At 33.9% G+C, this 19359-nt stretch overlaps 1 protein-coding gene across 1 annotated transcript; it reads left to right on the top strand.

Moving 5' to 3' along the window:
* Positions 1-15118: 15118 nt before the first annotated feature.
* On the top strand, positions 15119-16294 carry LOC110720545. Its single transcript, XM_021899582.1, has one exon. It carries the CDS (start codon positions 15119-15121, stop codon positions 16292-16294), a length of 1176 nt encoding a protein of 391 aa, XP_021755274.1.
* Positions 16295-19359: the final 3065 nt, after the last annotated feature.

The raw sequence follows: 19359 nt of genomic DNA, 5'->3' as shown, positions 1-19359 counted from the left end.
AAATTGGGTGTCAAATTGTTGTGAAAAATTGCGATTAATTATCCTTAAGATCATCAACAACATTTGAAGTAGTGAAATCGATGGAACCAAAGAAATTAAAGCTCGTTTTCTTCATGGAATCTTAGATTGAACATTCTACGTCAAAAATTGTAGGGTGTTACTAGTTTGGTCAGGGGTTACTTGTAGGGTGTTACTAGTTTACTCAGGGGTTACATGTAGGGTGTTACTGGTTTGATCAGGGGTTTCTTGTAGGGTATTACTGGTTTTGGTCAGGGGTTACTTGTAGGGTGTTACTGGTTTTGGTCAGGGGTTAGGTTACTTGTAGGGTGTTACTGGTTTAGTCAGGGGTTTCTTGTAGGTATTACTGGTTTTGGTCAGGGTCACTTGTAGGGTGTTACTGGTTTTGGTCAGGGGTTAGGTTACTTGTAGGGTGTTACTGGTTTGGTCAGGGTTTACTTGTAGGGTGTTACTGATTTTGGTCAAGGGTTACTTATAGGGTGTTACTAGTTTTGGTCAAGGGTTACTTGTAGGGTGTTACTGGTTTGGTATGGGGCCTACAAGCAACCCTTGATAAGTAACAAGTAACCATTGAATAAGTAATTCATACAAGTAACCTTTGAAGTAACTCATATAAGGGCCTATTCCGATTGACTGAACTCAGCTAAACTGAACTGAACTGAGCTAAAATGAACTGAACTGAACTGAACTAAACTGAACTGAACTTATTAATTAGTGATTTCTAACTACGGATTAGTGATCTTTGATTATTTATTGATTATTTATTATTATACATATGTGTATATACAAATGTACATATTAATAATAATAATAATATTATTATTATTATTATTAATTTTGATTATTATTATTATTTATTTATTTATTATTATTATTATTATTATTTATTGATGATTATTATTATTATTTATTGATTATTATTATTAGTATTATTATTTCAATTATTATTGTTATTATTATCATTATTATTATTATTTATTGATGATTATTATTGTTATTATTTTTTAATTATTGATTATTATTATTATTATTATTGTTAATATTATTATTATTATTATTATTATTATTATTGTTGTTGTTGTTGTTGTTGTTGTTGTTGTTGTTGTTGTTGTTGTTGTTGTTGTTGTTGTTGTTGTTGTTGTTGTTGTTGTTGTTGTTGTTGTTGTTGTTGTTGTTGTCGTCGTCGTCGTCGTTGTAATAAGAGCTAAGAATGAAATTTGGCTTTATATCATTAGCAATATCATTAGGCGTAAATTAAGAGCTGAACTGAACTGAACTGAACTGAGCTGAACTGAAGTGAACTGAAATGAACTGAATTTCAACGGAAGAGAACATGCCCTAAGTAACCCTTGAATAAGTAACTCATACAAGTAACTCTTGAATTAACCATACAAGTAACCCCTGAAAAAAAAAAAAAAAAAAAAAAAAAAAAAAAAAAAAAAAAAAAAAAAACCTGAAAATACAAGTAACCCTTGAATAAGTAATCGATACAAGTAACCCCTGGAAAAAAAAATACAAGTAACTCCTGAAAAAAAAAATACAAGTAACCCCTGGAAAAAAAATACAAGTAACTCCTAAAAAAAAATACAAGTAACCCCTGGAAAAAAATACAAATAACTCCTGAAAAAAAAATACAAGTAACCCCTGAAAAATACAAGTAACCATGACAAAACCAGTAACCCCGTTATGCACGTGAATAGTAACCCCGTTATACGCGCGTCAAAATCCGTTATTTTTACTGATTTGACAACAGGCCACACGGTGTGACATGCTGCATCACAAAAACTCTGATAAACTTAGCCGTCCTTTATAGCATTGACTAAACCTTAATAAATGTAAAATCTTCCCAACTTATTTTAAAGAATATTTAATATGTGAAAATAAGTTGACAAGAACTACAAATTTGTAAACGCCACATAGTACCTAAAATGTGGCATTGAATTTCATATACACCATTGCAAATTTGCCATATATTATTACTCCGTATTATATAAAGCCAATAGAAAACAGAAAGACAGCGGGCATACATAATTGCATAAGATGGAGTGGAGCATCTACTATGCATTACTCACTAGTATTCACTCTTAGCTCCAAGCTAAGTGATTTGAAATATTGAATGAATAATCGGGAAAAATTCTCCACGTCTTAACATAGGATCAGAGGGCGCGAAATACTTTATGATGCAACAAACAAACAACATAAAATGGTTGGTCCATAAAATCGAATGTCAAACAGTAGTAAAAGATTATCGATCAACTTGTAAAATAAAGAAACAGAAATTAAATAATGGAAGTGCAAGAATCAAATCTTAGGAAAAGAGAAAAAAAGGGTGATTATATTTTATACTTTTTTTTTTTTTTAAATGTATATTTAGTAAATGACGAAAATGATAAGAAAAGAAGAAAAGAACACGTCACCAATGCAACTGGCAAACGTAAAACCTGAAGAGCCAGAATTGAGTAGAGGAGAGCAACATGAGAGAGATAAGAGATGGATGGATGGGGCCTGTCATTCAGAATACAGACTTATTACGCCGTCAAAGTGGGACTTGTCATGTCTGGTTTACCATCCCTTGACTATGTTCTATAGTACAGGACTCTACGCATAAACAATTCTCAGCAAAAAGATATGGGTAATTACGACCTTTTTCTTTACTCTCCTGTTTCATCTTCTTCATATTAGGTGTTGTTTGGTTGTTATGAGAATTTAATTCTCATAGGAATTTGTATTGCATGGAAATTAATTTTCTACATCAAATTCATGGAAATTGTTTAAAATTGTTTGGTTGACATGAAGGAAGTTGCAAATCATAGGAATTTTGACTTACCTAGGGAGAGTTGGGTAATCAACTTCCCATGTTTTGTGGGAAGTCACAATTCCCTCATTTTCACTTTTTAGTGTCAATCAAACAACTCACCCATTTTCAAATTCCCATGATTTTTGACTTCCTCCATTTTCTTTGTGTAGCCAAACAACCCCTTAATCTACAATTACTTGTTTTATCTTTTGTATCCATTTAAATATTTGATTAATAATATCTTTAATTACCACTAACTATAAATTATAACGATTGAAAATTAATAATCTATAAATTGACACGATTCAAACAAGTACCTATAAAACTACATTTTTTTTTCTTATAATACTTCCTTAATCCAAAACGTTAAAAGTTACCAATGTATACATATGGCCTATTCTCTTCAACTTATTTTCATTTCAGCTCCAATCAGTTCAGTTCCTAATTTCCTTCTATCATAAAATATTTAGTTCAATTTATTTCAATAAATCAGAACAGGCGCATAGACAATGCAGATGACGTATATATTTTTTTTTTGATAAACACAGATGACGTATATTTGATCATTAATATCTTTAACTATTCCGTATGTATTAACAAAAGTATATAAAAAAAGGGTTTTTCTACATTATAACCCTTCAACTTTCCGTTTTCTACGATGTGCCCCCTCTTTTTGAGAAATCTACACTGTAACCTTAAAATACATTTAGTTTCGGTACGGTAACCTTGTCGTTATCTTGCCGTTAACAAATTCTGTTAGTTATATTTTTTTTATTGATTTGCGTGTTAGAAATGGTTCCGTTAAAGATTTTGGGGGGTATTTTGGTCCTAAGAGTCCAAATTGAGCTCAGATTTCACACAAAAAATGACTCAAATGTCTTGTTTTGCATATTAAATTCGTAAACACGTAAATCGAGACATTTTTTAATATGCAAAACGAGGCATTTGTGTTATTATTTTGCTAAATCTGAGCTCAATTTGGACCCTTTAGGTCCAAAATATCCCCAAAACCTTCAACGGAACCATTTTCAACACGCAAATTGATAAAAAAAATATTATAATATGGTAAGTAGGCCCCACTAACGGAATTTGTTAACGGCAAGGTTACCGTATAGAAACTAAATGTATTTTAAGGTTACAGTGTAGATTTCTCAAAAAGGGAGGGCACATCGTAGAAAACGGAAAATTGGAGGGTTATAATGTAGAAAAACCCAAAAAAAAACTAAATTTATTAAAAATAAATATTGAGATAAATCTAATAACATTTTACATCATGAGTACTCCCTTCGTTTTGTAAAACTTGCAACACTATGATATGTACAAAGTTTTAGGAAAATTACAAAGTGGGAATACAAGATGATTTTTTTTTTATAGTACGAAATATAAAGTTTGATTAGTAGGAGTGAGAAATAATAAAATGAAAAAAAGGTATTGTACCCCATCCGTTTCAAATAAGATGAAACAGTTTGACTTTGTGCACCATTTATTACTCCCTCCGTTTTATAATGATGTTCCTATTTCGTAAATCGATGCAAAATTTTACCCATCTTTGACCGTAAATATCTTTAATCTCACACTAGCAAAAATTATAAAAGTTAGATATCAATAATCTACTCACCAAGACGAATCAAACTAGATCTCACATGACTATATTTGCTCTTATAGATTAAGAGAAATTTAGAAGATTCTCTCTTTCTTAAAAAAGTCAAAGATTCAAAACAGGAACATCATTGTGGAACGGAGGGAATATATAACTTGCTTTGACTTCATTTTGTGATTTTATGTTGAGAAAAAATATATTCATCTGGGGGTTTTGATAGATTCGTTTCAATATTATAATTAAAATATAAAAAAAAAATCAAATTTTGCTAGTAATATATAGTTAAGGTTACTTGCATTAGAAAGTATGAATTGGCAAATATGACTAAATGAAATGTGTTATCTAATATGAAACAAAGAATATATATATATAGTCAAACTTGATACACATGTTAATGCACAAGTTCGACTTTAAATATATATGATTAAAATTTAGCAACAAGTATTAAAAAAACTTTTAAAATAAATTGATGATTGAAAATTTTATGTTATTACCCATTTAACAACTTAGTTCATGATAAAATTTGCTATTAATACATTACTAAAAACTATAGTCAAAATTAGTATATGAATATTGAAAAAAAATGTCAACTATTCTAAGACAAACGAAGAGATTATCCCTACCTACAAAAATATACTACGTATGAGAAAACACTTATGAATAGTTTGAGAACTGTTAAATCTGTAAAATGTTTGTTTAATTATATGTCTTTAATAATATGATTTAATTGTTTTTAAGCTTTTTCTTGTGTGATTTAATAATTTAACTCTCATGAATAGTATGTGGATTTGATCATATTATCTAAAATATTTAATTTCTTATTCAACCTCATTAATCTTAATTATTATTGTCTCTTTTTTTTAACTCTTAAGAAAAATGCGTGAATATTTATACTGCTGAAAATATTTGTTTACCTATTTTTGGGTGTTACGTTGCCTACAACTAAAAAAGCTCCCTGGACATGTATGTCTATAGTGCGCTCGTGAGCCATTCTAGTATCCCTACGTTATAAAAAGTTTAATTAAACTCTTATGAATAATGTATGGATATTTTTATCCCTAAATATATTCTTTTACATATTTGTCCTAGTTTCAAAAGCCTTAAAGCTTCTCTTTAATTCCCTAAATTAATTTAAAAAGTTATGTTTATTTCAAAAAATTGTCTCTTGAATTCCCTAAATATATTGATTTAAAAAGTTATCTTTATATCAAAAAGTTGTGTCTCGAATTCGCTAAATATATTGATTTAAAAAGTTATGTTTATTTCAAAAAAAATCGTCTCTTGAAATTTTTAAATTGATTTAAAATTTTATTTAATATTTAAAGCCATCTTTTACTCTTTTCACTTCTTTATGTTTTAATTTTCCTATTTAAAATTTATTACAGAGTAGATATTTATTTTTAGATCCAACTCAAAATCTTTTTACCATTCAGTCACTAAATCAAAAGTAATAGCTCAACTCAAATTTCAATATTTCACAACTACATATGAAAATAGTTTTAATAAAATATCACTCAAATAGGCATAGTGATAATAACTTTTTTCAGGGTTACCTAGTTAAAACTAAAAACTGAACTATACTTAACAAATTTTACAATTTGTTCCCTTTGTCCCTATTATTTTCTTTTCATTGTCTGTAAAATACATCTTAAATTTCTCTTCAAAACAAAGAAAACATCTTAAAATAGTTTATCTTCATTTTCATACATCTATTTCGGAATGGAGTAAGCAAGTTAAATGTATTTTATGATACCCCCTCCGTTATTTAAGTGTTAATAGTGACATGACACGCGTGTCGATGCAAAAATTTGATTAATAATATCTTTAATTATCATTAACTATGATATTACAAAAATTGAATATTGATTATTTACTCGTTGAGTCGATTCCCACAAATATCCACAAGATTATATTTTTATTTATGTATTTAATTCACAAACTTTGATGAAAGTATATTTCGTGAATAATGCCAAAATCCCCAATGGGACACTTTAAAAAAAATAAAAATAAAAAAAATAGAGAAAGTAAATGATTTAAAGTGAAATCTAAAATTTTAAGATTTTTGTAAGTTCCTAATGAGAAAGTTCCTGACGACCATACCTTAACTTTCACGGTTTATTTAGTATGGTATTAATAGACGTGACACTTTAAAGAGTGTGTGGGGGGGGGGGGAGGGCAAAAGAATATCCGTCCTCAAAGTGTTTCAACTAGAGAATTAGAGATAAAATTCCAACTTCAAAATTGAAAAATACAATCCATATCACTAAATCAACCATAGCTTATGTGTCCAAATTCGAAAATTTCTTGGTTTCTAACTGTTAGAGTCATAAAGCACACGTTGGTATTTCACATGATGCCAATTACAAATTGTATCGATACCAACAAAACGTTTTTACGATCGTTGGTATTACTCTCTCTGTTTTTAAATACTTGCTCCACTTTCCTTTTTCGACCGTTTTAAAATACTTGCTCCATTTCCTTTTTTGGAAAGATTTTACAATATTTAATTCATTTATCACATTTAGTGGACTCAAAATAATACTCTCTCTCCTCCTATTCTTCCACTATTTTTGTACAATATTTTATTTTCTCAACTACCCACTACCTCCATATTTTATTACTTCCTCCAATTTCTTCTAAAACTCCGCCCATGGAAAAATGGAGCAAGTATTTAAAAACAGAGGGTGTACTAAATAAGGTGATTGATATCATGGTGATATTATCTAAACTATAATGAAATATCAACAGAATAATTATATTTTGTGTTTGCTTTATTAATGTTGAGGATTTAATATCTACAGAATAATTATATGGAGAGAGCAAATGAGAGCGAAAGAGCGAAAAGCCTTTCGAGTGAGGAAAACGACCTACTTCAAAGGTCAAACAAAAAGTTTAAAAGGTCTCAATTTATGCGAGATCAACCCCTGCTAAGGTATGGCGCAGGCAACGATGAGGATGATAACATGGATGATGTTTCTATGGTGGCTGAGACGAGGGATATTGGTGATAAAAGTCAGAAATCGGTATCCTACAGTCAAATGGCAAATGGCTTCGATAGGAGTGTGAATCCCTTGTATGAAGGTATGATTCAAGAAGAAGATCAAGCATCGGATGATGATATCCCCCTTGATTGCGATTCAGATGATGATGGATGTCCAATCATTTACCTTACAAAAGAGGAGAAAATGAGGCTTAGAAAACCCTGGAAAGATGCAATTATCATCAAATTGTTTGATAAACGTCTCAGTTATGAGATCTTAGTCAAAAGGCTCAAATTAAAATGGAGTCTTAAAGGTGAGATTGCTTTAACTGATGTTGGACATGCCTATTATGTAGTCCGTTTCAGCAACATGGAGGACTATGAGTATGTTATGACAGAGGGTCCATGGATGATTGGTGAAAGTTATCTCACAATTAGAAAATGGGTGCCAAATTTTGTCTCCGATGAAGAACCAATCAAGAAGTTGACTACATGGGTCAGAATCCCGCAATTGTCTGTCGAATACTTCGATAGGGATTTCTTATTCAAGATTGGCTCAAAAATTGGTAAAGTCATTAAGATTGATAGAAACACTGAATCTAAAGATCGTGGTCAATATGTACGTTTCTGTATTGAAGTTGATCTTACTAAACCCTTGTTGTCGAAGTTCAGAATGAATGGAAGGGTATGGCGAATTCAATATGAAGGACTTCGTATGATATGTTTTAAATGCGACAGATTAGGCCATAAGGAGGAGGGATGCCACTTGTTTGAATTGGAGAAAGCCCATGTGATGTGTCTATTTTATATAGTGTTTTATCCCCGTCTCTTGGTCGTTATTAGTAGTGTTTTTGGCTCTTTCGGGCCACTTTTATTACTAATTTGTGTGTTATAGTGTTTTCGTAGTTCTAGTTGTATTTTACAGGAAATTGCACTCTTGGAGCATTTTCCCGAGCTTTATGGATCGACTACGAAAGCTAAAAGGACACGACCACTCTTGAAGCCCAGGATCGGTGAGAGCCGGTGATTAAGGGCTCGGTATGTGATACCGGGGCTATTGGATCAATTAATCAAGACCCGATGAGGAAATCCAGATTGGGCCGAGGAATCGAGCCCAATCGAAATCCAAGCCTCAGAGAAGAAGTCGGGCCCGATCGGGCAAGCATACGCCCGATCGGGCGAGTGCACGCAAAAGCAAGCCTCAGGAAGAAGCGCGCCCGATCGGGTGAGCGTAGGCTCGATCGGGCGCAGCATACCAAGCAAGGGCAGAGTAAAAAGGCGGGCCCGATCGGGCGCGTGTTTTTCTTAGTAGCTGATTAGTTTAGTTTAAATTCTTGTTTTAGGAAAGGTTTAAATACGATTATGTACGGAATTATTAGCTGACCTTCTTTCTTAGACTTTCTCTCTCTACTTAGTATTTTTCTCTCTCTTAAATTCTCTCTAAACTTTTGTTCTTAATACTTCCTTTAATTCCAGATTTAATTTTTGGTAAAATTTCTTCTCTTTTAATTTCAGCTATTTTAATTGCTTTCTTGATTATGCTTTTAACTATTTACTTGATTGGCTTAGTTATGATGATTAGTGAGTATTTTCATTCTAGGGTTTATGGGGATCCATAATTAATATGAAGGGATAGTTTGTTATTATTGAATATTGATATTGCATGATAATTTCCTATTGAATTGTTTTAATTCTTTGCAATTAGATTATGAATCGAGCAAATGTAATTTGATTGTGAATGTTTAGCAATATTGAATTGATGAATCGAGAAGATGTTGATTTAATATTAAAGGCTAATTTTAATAGGAACTTAGGTCTAGTAAATTGCGAGAGCCTGTTAGATTTATGTTGATTAATAAATTGCGAGAGCCTGTTAATCATGTTATCTGTGCACTGTTAATTATTAATTACTTCGTTCTATCCCGGAATATTAATTATTGGTGAACCTGTGACCCTAGGCTCCCTTATTATTGTTTCTTTTCTCCCTAAACTTATTCTTCGTAGTATAGAATTCATACCTAAAATTATTGGTTACTTAGATAATTTAGATTATAATAATTAATTAGAATTAAAAAGACCTGTTTCCCTGTGGAGTTCGACCCTACTTCCCTATCTACTTTAGTTAGAGATTTAGGTAATTATTTTTGATTAGGGGATACGACTTTACCCTGTCAAAATTTGGCGCCGTTGCCGGGGAAACGGTTTTATTTTTATTTCTAATTATTATTAGAGTCTAGATTATTTTGTTTTATTTTTTTTATTTTATTTTATTTATTTTATTTTATTTTTTTTTTATTTTTTTTTATGAGTTGAAAATATCCATGCTTATGTCACTACAAGAATTATATAATTTTTATGCAGCACCTAATTACTGTAGTTGTCAACGTCTTTGTCATGAAAATCCTGAATGCCCTTATAGTGAGTTTTTTGTGCGTGCTCCGGATGATTTTAGAGTCTTTCCATATACATATGATCATATTCGGAAGCGATTAGTTCCTAATGAAAGTTATTGGAAGGCTCTTGATGAAAAAGTCTATGGGCACTATAATAATATGAATGTTATTGAGGATGAAGAACCATCAGTTATAGAATTTGTGGTTGAAAAATCATTGGTTGACGAATCGGTGATTGAAAAATCATTAGTTGTAGAAACGGTGGTTGAAAATTCCTTTGTTGATAATGAGGTTATTCGTAAGGGTGGAATTTTCAAGTCATTATTGGATGATAAGGACAATGACTACCTCCACGTTCGTTCTATTAATTCTAAATTTTTAACGGAGGAAGTAGAAGGTTGTGGTGTATTTTCATCTCCCTCTTTTTATTTTTCCTTCTACCTTGAGTTCTCTTTATGTGCTCCTAACTTTTTCTTTGTAGGGATAAATGTGCTTGCTATTAAGCCCTATATAGTGCTTAATGAAATGTTTGCAGGAGCGTTTGATAAGTTACTCAAGGCATTGAATTCTTCCGATTGAGAGAAGGAGTATGGTCGAGCGGAACCTTGATAAACTAGCGCTTTGCGGGAGGCAACCCGTATTTTGTTGCTTTTTATTTAGTTTTTTTTATTTGTTTGTGTGTTTTCTTTTTGTTTTGTTTTAGAGAGGTAGAGGAGAGTATATCTTATATTTGTGGGAGTGTGATTTAATGCAGAGATACTAGAAAAGTTGAGAAAAGATCGAAGGGCTAAAGGAATCCCGGGGCAATTAGCAGCAGCAAGCTTCCCCGTCAAATCAGTAGCACGGGCCCGATCGGGCGCTCGTACGCGTCATCAAACTTAGTCAACTTTGACAGGCCATAACTTTTGCGTTTCTTATCTGATTTTTGCGTGTGACCTGTCGTTGTAAAGCTCTTCAAGTCTAGTTTCCAATGCAATTAGAATCACTGTATTATCATTTATATATCAAAAGTTATGATCAGAATAGTGCACCTGACTCAAATTTAAACTTTTTCCCACTAACACTTTGTTTCTTTCTTGCCCAATTTTGTTCCAAAGAGATGCATTGCAATCCTCGAGGCTTTGGTGACATTGATGTGGTGATGATGAAGAGTAGTTACCTTGACTTCTAGCTTCCCTTTAAGACAATGAGGACATTGTCTGATTTAGCTTGGGGGGAGGTTCTTGTGTTCGTATGGTACATCTTTCACTCTCTCTCTTCTCTTTTTATTTTTATTTTTCTTAGTATAGATTTTATTACTTTCTTAGGTTAGTTTTGTTCCAATGAATTATAAATTATGCTTCCCTGTGCCCCTTACTTGAGAACATTGTTTTGATTCTTGGTATTTGATGATAAGCATTGTGGATTAGTTGATCATGATTTGATGTTTGATTGCCTTGAAACCTTAGCATGCGTCAATTTTGTCCAACTGCTTGTGAATATAGTGCTTGACTAGTTGATTTGGTAAGGAATGTGTGATAGTTCCATAGTTCCTGGTATGTCAATGAATTTGAGTATTGGTTTGCAACTATAAGTAATGTTTATATGATTCATTATTATGCACATTGTGGAGGACGAAGACATTTGTTATTTTAGGTAGCCTCCAGATATTGTAGATACATTTGTTCCCTTCTTGCTACCTATGTTGTTGCCTTGACTTTTTGTTGTTTTATTAGCCAAATTACAAGCCTATTTTGCCCCATTGGTTACTAGTCCCAAGCTTGGCTTGAAAGCTTGGGGGAGCTATTAGTGAGTGAGGTGAGGGAGCTTGTAGTGTGCTTATTATTTGTACAACTGGGGTGGGCTTTTGAGAAGTTGTTTTATTGTTATTCATGTTTATTTTTGATGAGTTTGAGAGTTATATTTTCTTGAAAAAATAAAGCATGATATTATGAAAATAAAAGAGAAGTTCAAAGAAAAAAGATATGAAAAAAATAAGTGAACTTCGAAAGAAAGTGTTCAATGTTCAAATGTTCTAGTTGGAGGTCGATCAAAAGAAAAAAATTTGAGCCTCAATGAAAAATTAAAGTTTGGAAATAAAGTTTGTTTATTCACTCTACTTCTTCATTATTATATTTTCATGAGTGAAATTGTAAGTGTTGGGATTATTTATTATGATTGGAGTATATTTGGTTGATGTTAGAGTTGGTTATGTAGGAGATGTTGATCATTATTTATTTTGATCATGTTTATTAGGATTTGCTCCCTTAAGCATAGCTTTACTCTCACTTGTTCCCAAATGATTCCTACCCTTTACCCTAGCCTTACATTACAAGTTTTAAAGACCTTCCGACCTTTGTGCATAGAATTGTATGAATGTGAAAGTGTTGTTTATCAATGCAAGTTATGATTTGACATATTTCGAGTCGACTATTAGGTTGAGCGTTCATTGTTTTATACACACGAGAGTGTGAGTTGGGAGGGCATTGTTCACATAAAGGGGTTGGATGGAGAGCGATCGAGTACATCTTTTACTCGCCACAAAAATGAGAGTTGAGTGTATGAGCACTAGTCTTGAATTCTATATGCTCTTGTGGTTTGCTTTATTTGACAATTGTTAGGGAAGATTAGTAATTAGATGGATTTGATTAATAGACTTTGAAGCATGTTTATTTGATTTACCCTGGATCGTTTGTGCTTGATTTTTACTTTTTGGGGTGAAGCATATTTATTAATTCATTGATGAGATCTTTGCTTAGGGACAAGCAAAGGTTTGGCTTGGGGGAGTTTGATGTGTCTATTTTATATAGTGTTTTATCCCCGTCTCTTGGTTGTTATTAGTAGTGTTTTTGGCTCTTTCGGGCCACTTTTATTACTAATTTGTGTGTTCTAGTGTTTTCGTAGTTCTAGTTGTATTTTACAGGAAATTGCACTCTTGGAGCATTTTCCCGGGCTTTATGGATCGACTACGAAAGCTAGAAGGACACGACCACTCTTGAAGCCCAGGATCGGTGAGAGCCGGTGATTAAGGGCTCGGTATGTGATACCGGGGCTATTGGATCAATTAATCAAGACCCGATGAGGAAATCCAGATTGGGCCGAGGAATCGAGCCCAATCGAAATCCAAGCCTTAGAGAAGAAGGCGGGCCCGATCGGGCAAGCATACGCCCGATCGGGCGAGTGCACGCAAAAGCAAGCCTCAGGAAGAAGCGCGCCCGATCGGGTGAGCGTAGGCTCGATCGGGCGCAGCATACCAAGCAAGGGCAGAGTAAAAAAAGGCGGGCCCGATTGGGCGACCCTTCGTCCGATCGGGCGCGTGTTTTTCTTAGTAGCTGATTAGTTTAGTTTTAATTCTTGTTTTAGGAAAGGTTTAAATACGATTATGTACGGAATTATTAGTTGACCTTCTTTCTTAGACTTTCTCTCTCTACTTAGTATTTTTCTCTCTCTTAAAATCTCTCTAAAATTTTGTTCTTAATACTTCCTTTAATTCCAGATTTAATTTTTGGTACAATTTCTTCTCTTTTAATTTCAGCTATTTTAATTGCTTTCTTGATTATGCTTTTAATTATTTACTTGATTGGCTTAGTTATGATGATTAGTGAGTAGTTTCATTCTAGGGTTTATGGGGATCCATAATTAATATGAAGGGATAGTTTGTTATTATTGATTATTGATATTGCATGATAATTTCCTATTGAATTGTTTTAATTCTTTGCAATTAGATTATGAATCGAGCAGATGTAATTTGATTGTGAATGTTTAGCAATATTGAATTGATGAATCGAGCAGATGTTGATTTAATATTAAAGGCTAATTTTAATAGGAACTTAGGTCTAGTAAATTGCGAGAGCCTGTTAGATCTATGTTGATTAATAAATTGCGAGAGCCTGTTAATCATGTTATCTGTGCACTGTTAATTATTAATTACTTCGTTCTATCCTGGCATATTAATTATTGGTGAACCTGTGACCCTAGGCTCCCTTATTGTTGTTTCTTTTCTCCCTAAACTTATTCTTCGTAGTATAGAATTCATACCTAAAATTATTGGTTACTTAGATAATTTAGATTATAATAATTAATTAGAATTAAAAAGACCTGTTTCCCTGTGGAGTTCGACCCTACTTCCCTATCTACTTTAGTTAGAGATTTAGGTAATTATTTTTGATTAGGGGATACGACTTTACCCTGTCACCATGAAGGACATGACACCCCCCAGGCTAGAGCTGATTCTGGGATTTTTGACAAAAGTCAAGTTCAGGGGAGTCGCCCTGAGGTGAAAGATAAATATGGGACGTGGATGTTGGTTCAGAAACCAGTGAGGAAGACCCAAGTAAAGGGTAAAGGTGAAATTAGTAAGAGGGTTCAAGAAGGCAACAAGAATAGACAAGATGTCCAAGTTCAAAGAGATAACACTGGAAATAAACTAAGCCAGGGTGACAAGCAGAAATCGACCAATAAGCTAGGAGGGTCGAGGTTTGCAGTGTTAGGAACAGGTGATGATGTGGAAGAGGGTGAAACCTCTAACCACCATGGTTCATTAACTAAGGATGGGGTGAGAAATCGTGAAGACATATTGCCAACTGGCAAAGGAGAAAGTTTAGGAGAAAGTGAAAAAGAAGAGGGAAGTGTTGAGATAAACATGGAAGAAAATAAAAAAGATGAGGAAAATATGGAAGGAGATCTTTCTGGGATAAATGAGGATAATTCTAATATGGAAAAGGATGTGATTATGGAACAAAATCCGAGTGATTTGGAGGAGAATAATGTTGGAAAAGATTCTCATGTAGATTTAGTGAATGATAGAATTTTGAATAACAATAAAATCCTAGGAAATAATTCTAAGCAAAATAATGGCAATATTATCTTACCTAATTTAAATAAAAAATTAGGAAAAGATAATAGACTGCCTTTGACTTCGAAAAATAAGTTTTCTATTGCTTCGAAGTCAAATTTTAAGAAATCAGATTCAGCCTCTCCGTACTCTAAATTAATTGGAGCTAAGGGTAAGGAAAATCGTCTGACTTCCAACCTTGAAGATCCTCAGCATGTTCCCAAACCAAGTGCCTGTGACGATGGAGTTGCAAATCCCTCCGAGTTTCGAGATGTTCGTAGACTACCAAACGGAGGGACCTTACTTGATAGTGGTACACCCACTGGCGAACAAGGCAACAATTCAATTGGACACCTATGTTCAACCGGAGCACAACCCTCCAAGCATGATGGAGAACTTTACCCTGCCAATGGAGATAGAGGGGCCAATGAAGGCACTTTGACAAGCTTTCCTAAGCTTGATGTCTAACGTTCCTCTGAACGTCTGTGATAGGTACCCCAATTTTCCGAATTTTAATATGTCTATTAAAATTTTGTGTTGGAATGTACAAGGTGTTGGGAATAAATTGTCTATCATTAAGGAACTTGTTAGAATTAATGATCCGACAATATTAGTGCTAGTTGAGACTCATATGAGTGGTGATAATGCTCAGCAAATTTGCAATAAAACTGGTTTCTCGGGTCAGCGTCGAGTTGAAGCTCAAGGTTTTAGTGGTGGGATTTGGTTATTCTGGAGGATGGAAAAAATTGCGGTGACAGTGTATGGAGAACATTCTCAACATCTTACTGTCGAGCTAAAAAAGGATGGCGGAGACCCCTGGCTGTTCTCTGCTATATACGCTAGTCCTGGAAGTAGTTTGAGAAATTACCTGTGGGCAGAATTGGAAAAAATCAAAGATGACTACTCGGGACCTTGGTTGTTAGTAGGCGATTTTAATGAGACTTCGAGTATGGAAGAAAGAAACGGTGTTGGTGGAACCGAAATGCAGAGGAGATGCAGAGACTTTGCAAATTGGATTGAAAACACAGAATTAATTGATCTTGGGTGCTCGGGTCCAGCTCATACCTGGTTTCGAGGCCTGTCCCATGAGACATTCAAATCAGCCCGACTTGATAGAGGATTAGTGAATGAAGCCTGGAGATTGAGGTTCGATGAAGGTGCAGTTCGCAATTTGCCAAAATCAGCCTCGGATCACTGCCCAATCCTAATTAGTACTTCGGGTTTCGCTCCTATCCCAAAGATTCTAAGACCTTTTAGGTTCCAAGCAGCTTGGCTTACCCATGAGAAATTTGAGGAGTTTGTGTACTCGAACTGGAGGAGTGATGCCCCTGTTGTTCTCTTTTTGAAAGAATTTGCGGACAAGTTGGATAGATGGAATAAAGAGGAGTTCTACAATATTTTTAGAAAAAAATCTGAGTTATGGGCTCGACTTGAAGGAATCCAATCTGAGTTGTCTAAGGGTAGTAACCCGTACCTCATAACCCTTGAAAATCAATTGCGACAACAGATGGAAGAAGTTCTAAGTGTAGAGGAACTCCTCTGGTTTCAGAAATCAAGAGTAGATTCGATATGTGATGGTGACCGAAATACCCGTTACTTCCGACAGTCATCAGAACAAGAAAAAATAGGATCGAAACTCTTAGAGGCAGTGATGGTGAATGGAAAACTGATCCAAGTGAAGTCCAAGGCCTGATCCTCGAGTACTGGAAAGGACTATTTCAAGAAGATCAGCAAACTAAAGAGCAAGTGTAGCTTCTTCATGATTATTTCCCAGAAATTTCAGTGTCGGATATGGAGACTTTGTCTAGGCCTTTCAGTGCAAGTGAAGTGCAATTAGCACTATCAAGTATGAAGCCATATAAAGCTCCTGGTCCAGATGGTTTTCAACCGATATTTTATCAGAAATTTTGGGATCTTGTAAGTCCTAATCTGGTGAAATTGGTGAAGAATGTGTTAGAAGGTCGTGAGTTTCCAGAAGGGTTGAATGATGCTTTCCTAGTGTTAATTCCTAAGATTGATACTCCGAAGAAAGCAAACCAATTTAGGCCGATTGGACTTTGTAACATCACCTATAAGATAGTGACAAAATTCATTGTTAATCGGCTCAAGCTCGTACTCCCTGCTCTAATTTCTCCTACTCAATGCTCTTTTGTCCCAGAAAGGCAAATAACTGACAATATAATTATCGTCCAAGAAAGGCTCCATAGTATGAGGCACAAACAAGGAAAAGTGGGATATATGGCAGTGAAAATTGATTTCGAAAAAGCCTATGATAGGCTTAGATGGAGTTTCATCAGAGATTCTCTGCTAGAGCTTAGATTGCCTCAATTGATAGTCGATTTGACCATGCAATGTATTACTTCAGCCAAGTTAAAAATTTTGTGGAATGGTGAACCCATGGAAGCGTTCATGCCAACTCGTGGGATTAGACAAGGAGACCCTCTTTCTCCGTATATCTATGTAATTTGTATGGAGAGATTGGCTCATATGATTGATAAAGAGGTGAAACTAGGAGGGTGGAAACCAATTCGTGCAAGTCGAAATGGGCCTTCGATTTCAAACCTTGCCTTTGCTGACGATCTAATCTTATTTTGTGAAGCCTCGACAGAGCAAGCGCAAATTATGAAACATTGTTTGGAGAAATTTTGTGCTGCCTCAGGGAGTAAGGTTAGTATTGAAAAATCAAAGATTTATTTTTCAAACAATACTAACTTCGACACAAGAGATAGAGTAAGTGAATGTTTGGGCATGGAGCAAACTGAGAATTTTGGGAAATATTTGGGAGTACCTACAATCAATGGTCGTACCTCTAAGCGAGAGTACCAATATTTGGTTGAAAAATTCGATGGAAAACTAGCAGGATGGAAGACCAAGACTCTTTCAATAGCTGGTCGAGCAACGCTAGTTCACTCCACCCTAAGTACGATCCCCTCGTACACTTTACAATCGGTAAAGTTGCCTAGATCAACCTGTGATGAAATCGACATGAGGAATAGGAACTTTCTTTGGGGTGAAAGTGAAAACAAGAGAAAGGTCCATCTGATTTCGTGGCAGAAAATCACTCGACCAAAAGCTGAAGGTGGTCTGGGGTTTAATTCAATGAGAGATGCCAATAAAGCTTTCCTTGCTAAATTGGGATGGCGATTGTTAGCTGAGCCCAATGCACTATGGTCGAGAGTTGTAAGAGCTATATATTGCGATAGCCCCTGTGACCTCGACATGTTCAAAGAAAAAGTCAATGCTTCGAGTACTTGGAATAGTATTATGAGCAGCGTGGACATTATAAGGAAGGGAGTGAATATGGTTGTTGGGAATGGATCTCGAACCTTTTTCTAGCATCATAGATGGGCTACTTCCCAACCTCTATTGGAGTTGGTTAATACACTACAATAAAATAAAGCAAAGGTAACAGTGCAAAACCATTGCCTAATATAAAAAAAATGTTGCCTTGTAGCTAAGGCAACACATATGAGGCGTAATTTATGCCCCCGTTGTCTATTCATAAAGCAACATATTTTTATTCAAAGGCAACAATTTTGAAAGCCAAGGTAAAATGATACATAAGGCAACACTTTTACTAAGACAACAAATGAAAAATGTTGCTATCTAAGGAGATAATTCAAAAATGTTTCTAAATGTTGTCACTCCCAAGCATTTAGTAGTTGGTAGGGCTCAAACTTGTGACCTCAAAGTCACAAGGTGATGTCCCCACCAACTCCACCGAATATATATATGTGTATATATATATATATATATATATATATATATATATATATATATATAAATGGGATCATATGAGACCACATCCCTTATGTGAGAACCCTATTATATGTGAGGAATAATTATAACTGTTGGATCAATTACATCCGACGGCCACAATTAAATCCCGGTCAAACAAAACTACTGTGTTTTTTCTCTCTTCTCCTTCCTCTTTCACGCATTATTTCCTCTCTCCTCACAATTTCACTATTTTCTACTCTCTTTCTCTCTGCTTTTCTCTCTGATTTCTCATCACTACTCCTCCAATCTTCATCAATTGTTTTTCAAGGTGAGTTTATTGTTTATATTTTCGTGTTCATCAATTAATTTTAGGTCACATTCAGTTACATTTGTTGATTTTCATTTTGATTTTCGTTTGATTTTCGTTGATTTCAGCTCACATTGTTTATCAATTTCTGTCGATAATGTTTTACTTTGTTTTTTTCATTGATTTCAGTTTTATTTTCGTTTTTTTGAGTAGTTATCAAGTTGATTTTGCTTATTTTCGTTATTATTCAGTTTTTTCGTTTTTTTGGAAACCTACAATTCACTGATAATTTGTGCTATTATGTTCATTTTAGCTTGATTTTAGGTATTTTAATTATTTTGTGTATTTTAATTTGATTTTCGGTTTACTTTAGTTCTCAATTATGTTTTATTTTCTGGTTTTATCTTATTTTTTGTTTGATTATAGCTTTATTTGAGTAATTATTAGTTGATTTTAGTTTTCATTTTGCTTCATATGAGTAATTATCTTACATTTTCTTTGTTTTTTTTGGAAACCTAGAAGTAATTGCTATGGATTCTGCAAATGTTCCTCAAGAAAATACAATGTATGTGTTTCTGCTCATTTTATTTTTATTATTTGAGTTATTATTATTTTTGTTGTTGTTGTAGATTAGTTGATTAGTTGTATTACTTGTATGGGAGTTCTTGTAGATTAGTTGATAACTTGTTCATTTTATGTTTTGCTGTTCATTTATGAAATATTAGATTTTT

This window comes from Chenopodium quinoa, unplaced genomic scaffold (assembly GCF_001683475.1).
Source record: "Chenopodium quinoa cultivar QQ74 unplaced genomic scaffold, ASM168347v1, whole genome shotgun sequence".
In the NCBI taxonomy this organism is placed as follows: Eukaryota; Viridiplantae; Streptophyta; class Magnoliopsida; order Caryophyllales; family Amaranthaceae; genus Chenopodium; species Chenopodium quinoa.
Note: the sequence above shows the minus strand (reverse complement) of the source record. Positions and strands in the feature narration are given on the sequence as shown.

Excerpts from the sequence above, each read along its gene's own strand:
- LOC110720545 (XM_021899582.1), top strand. The coding sequence starts at position 15,119 with ATGTCTATTAAAATTTTGTGTTGGAATGTACAAGGTGTTGGGAATAAA.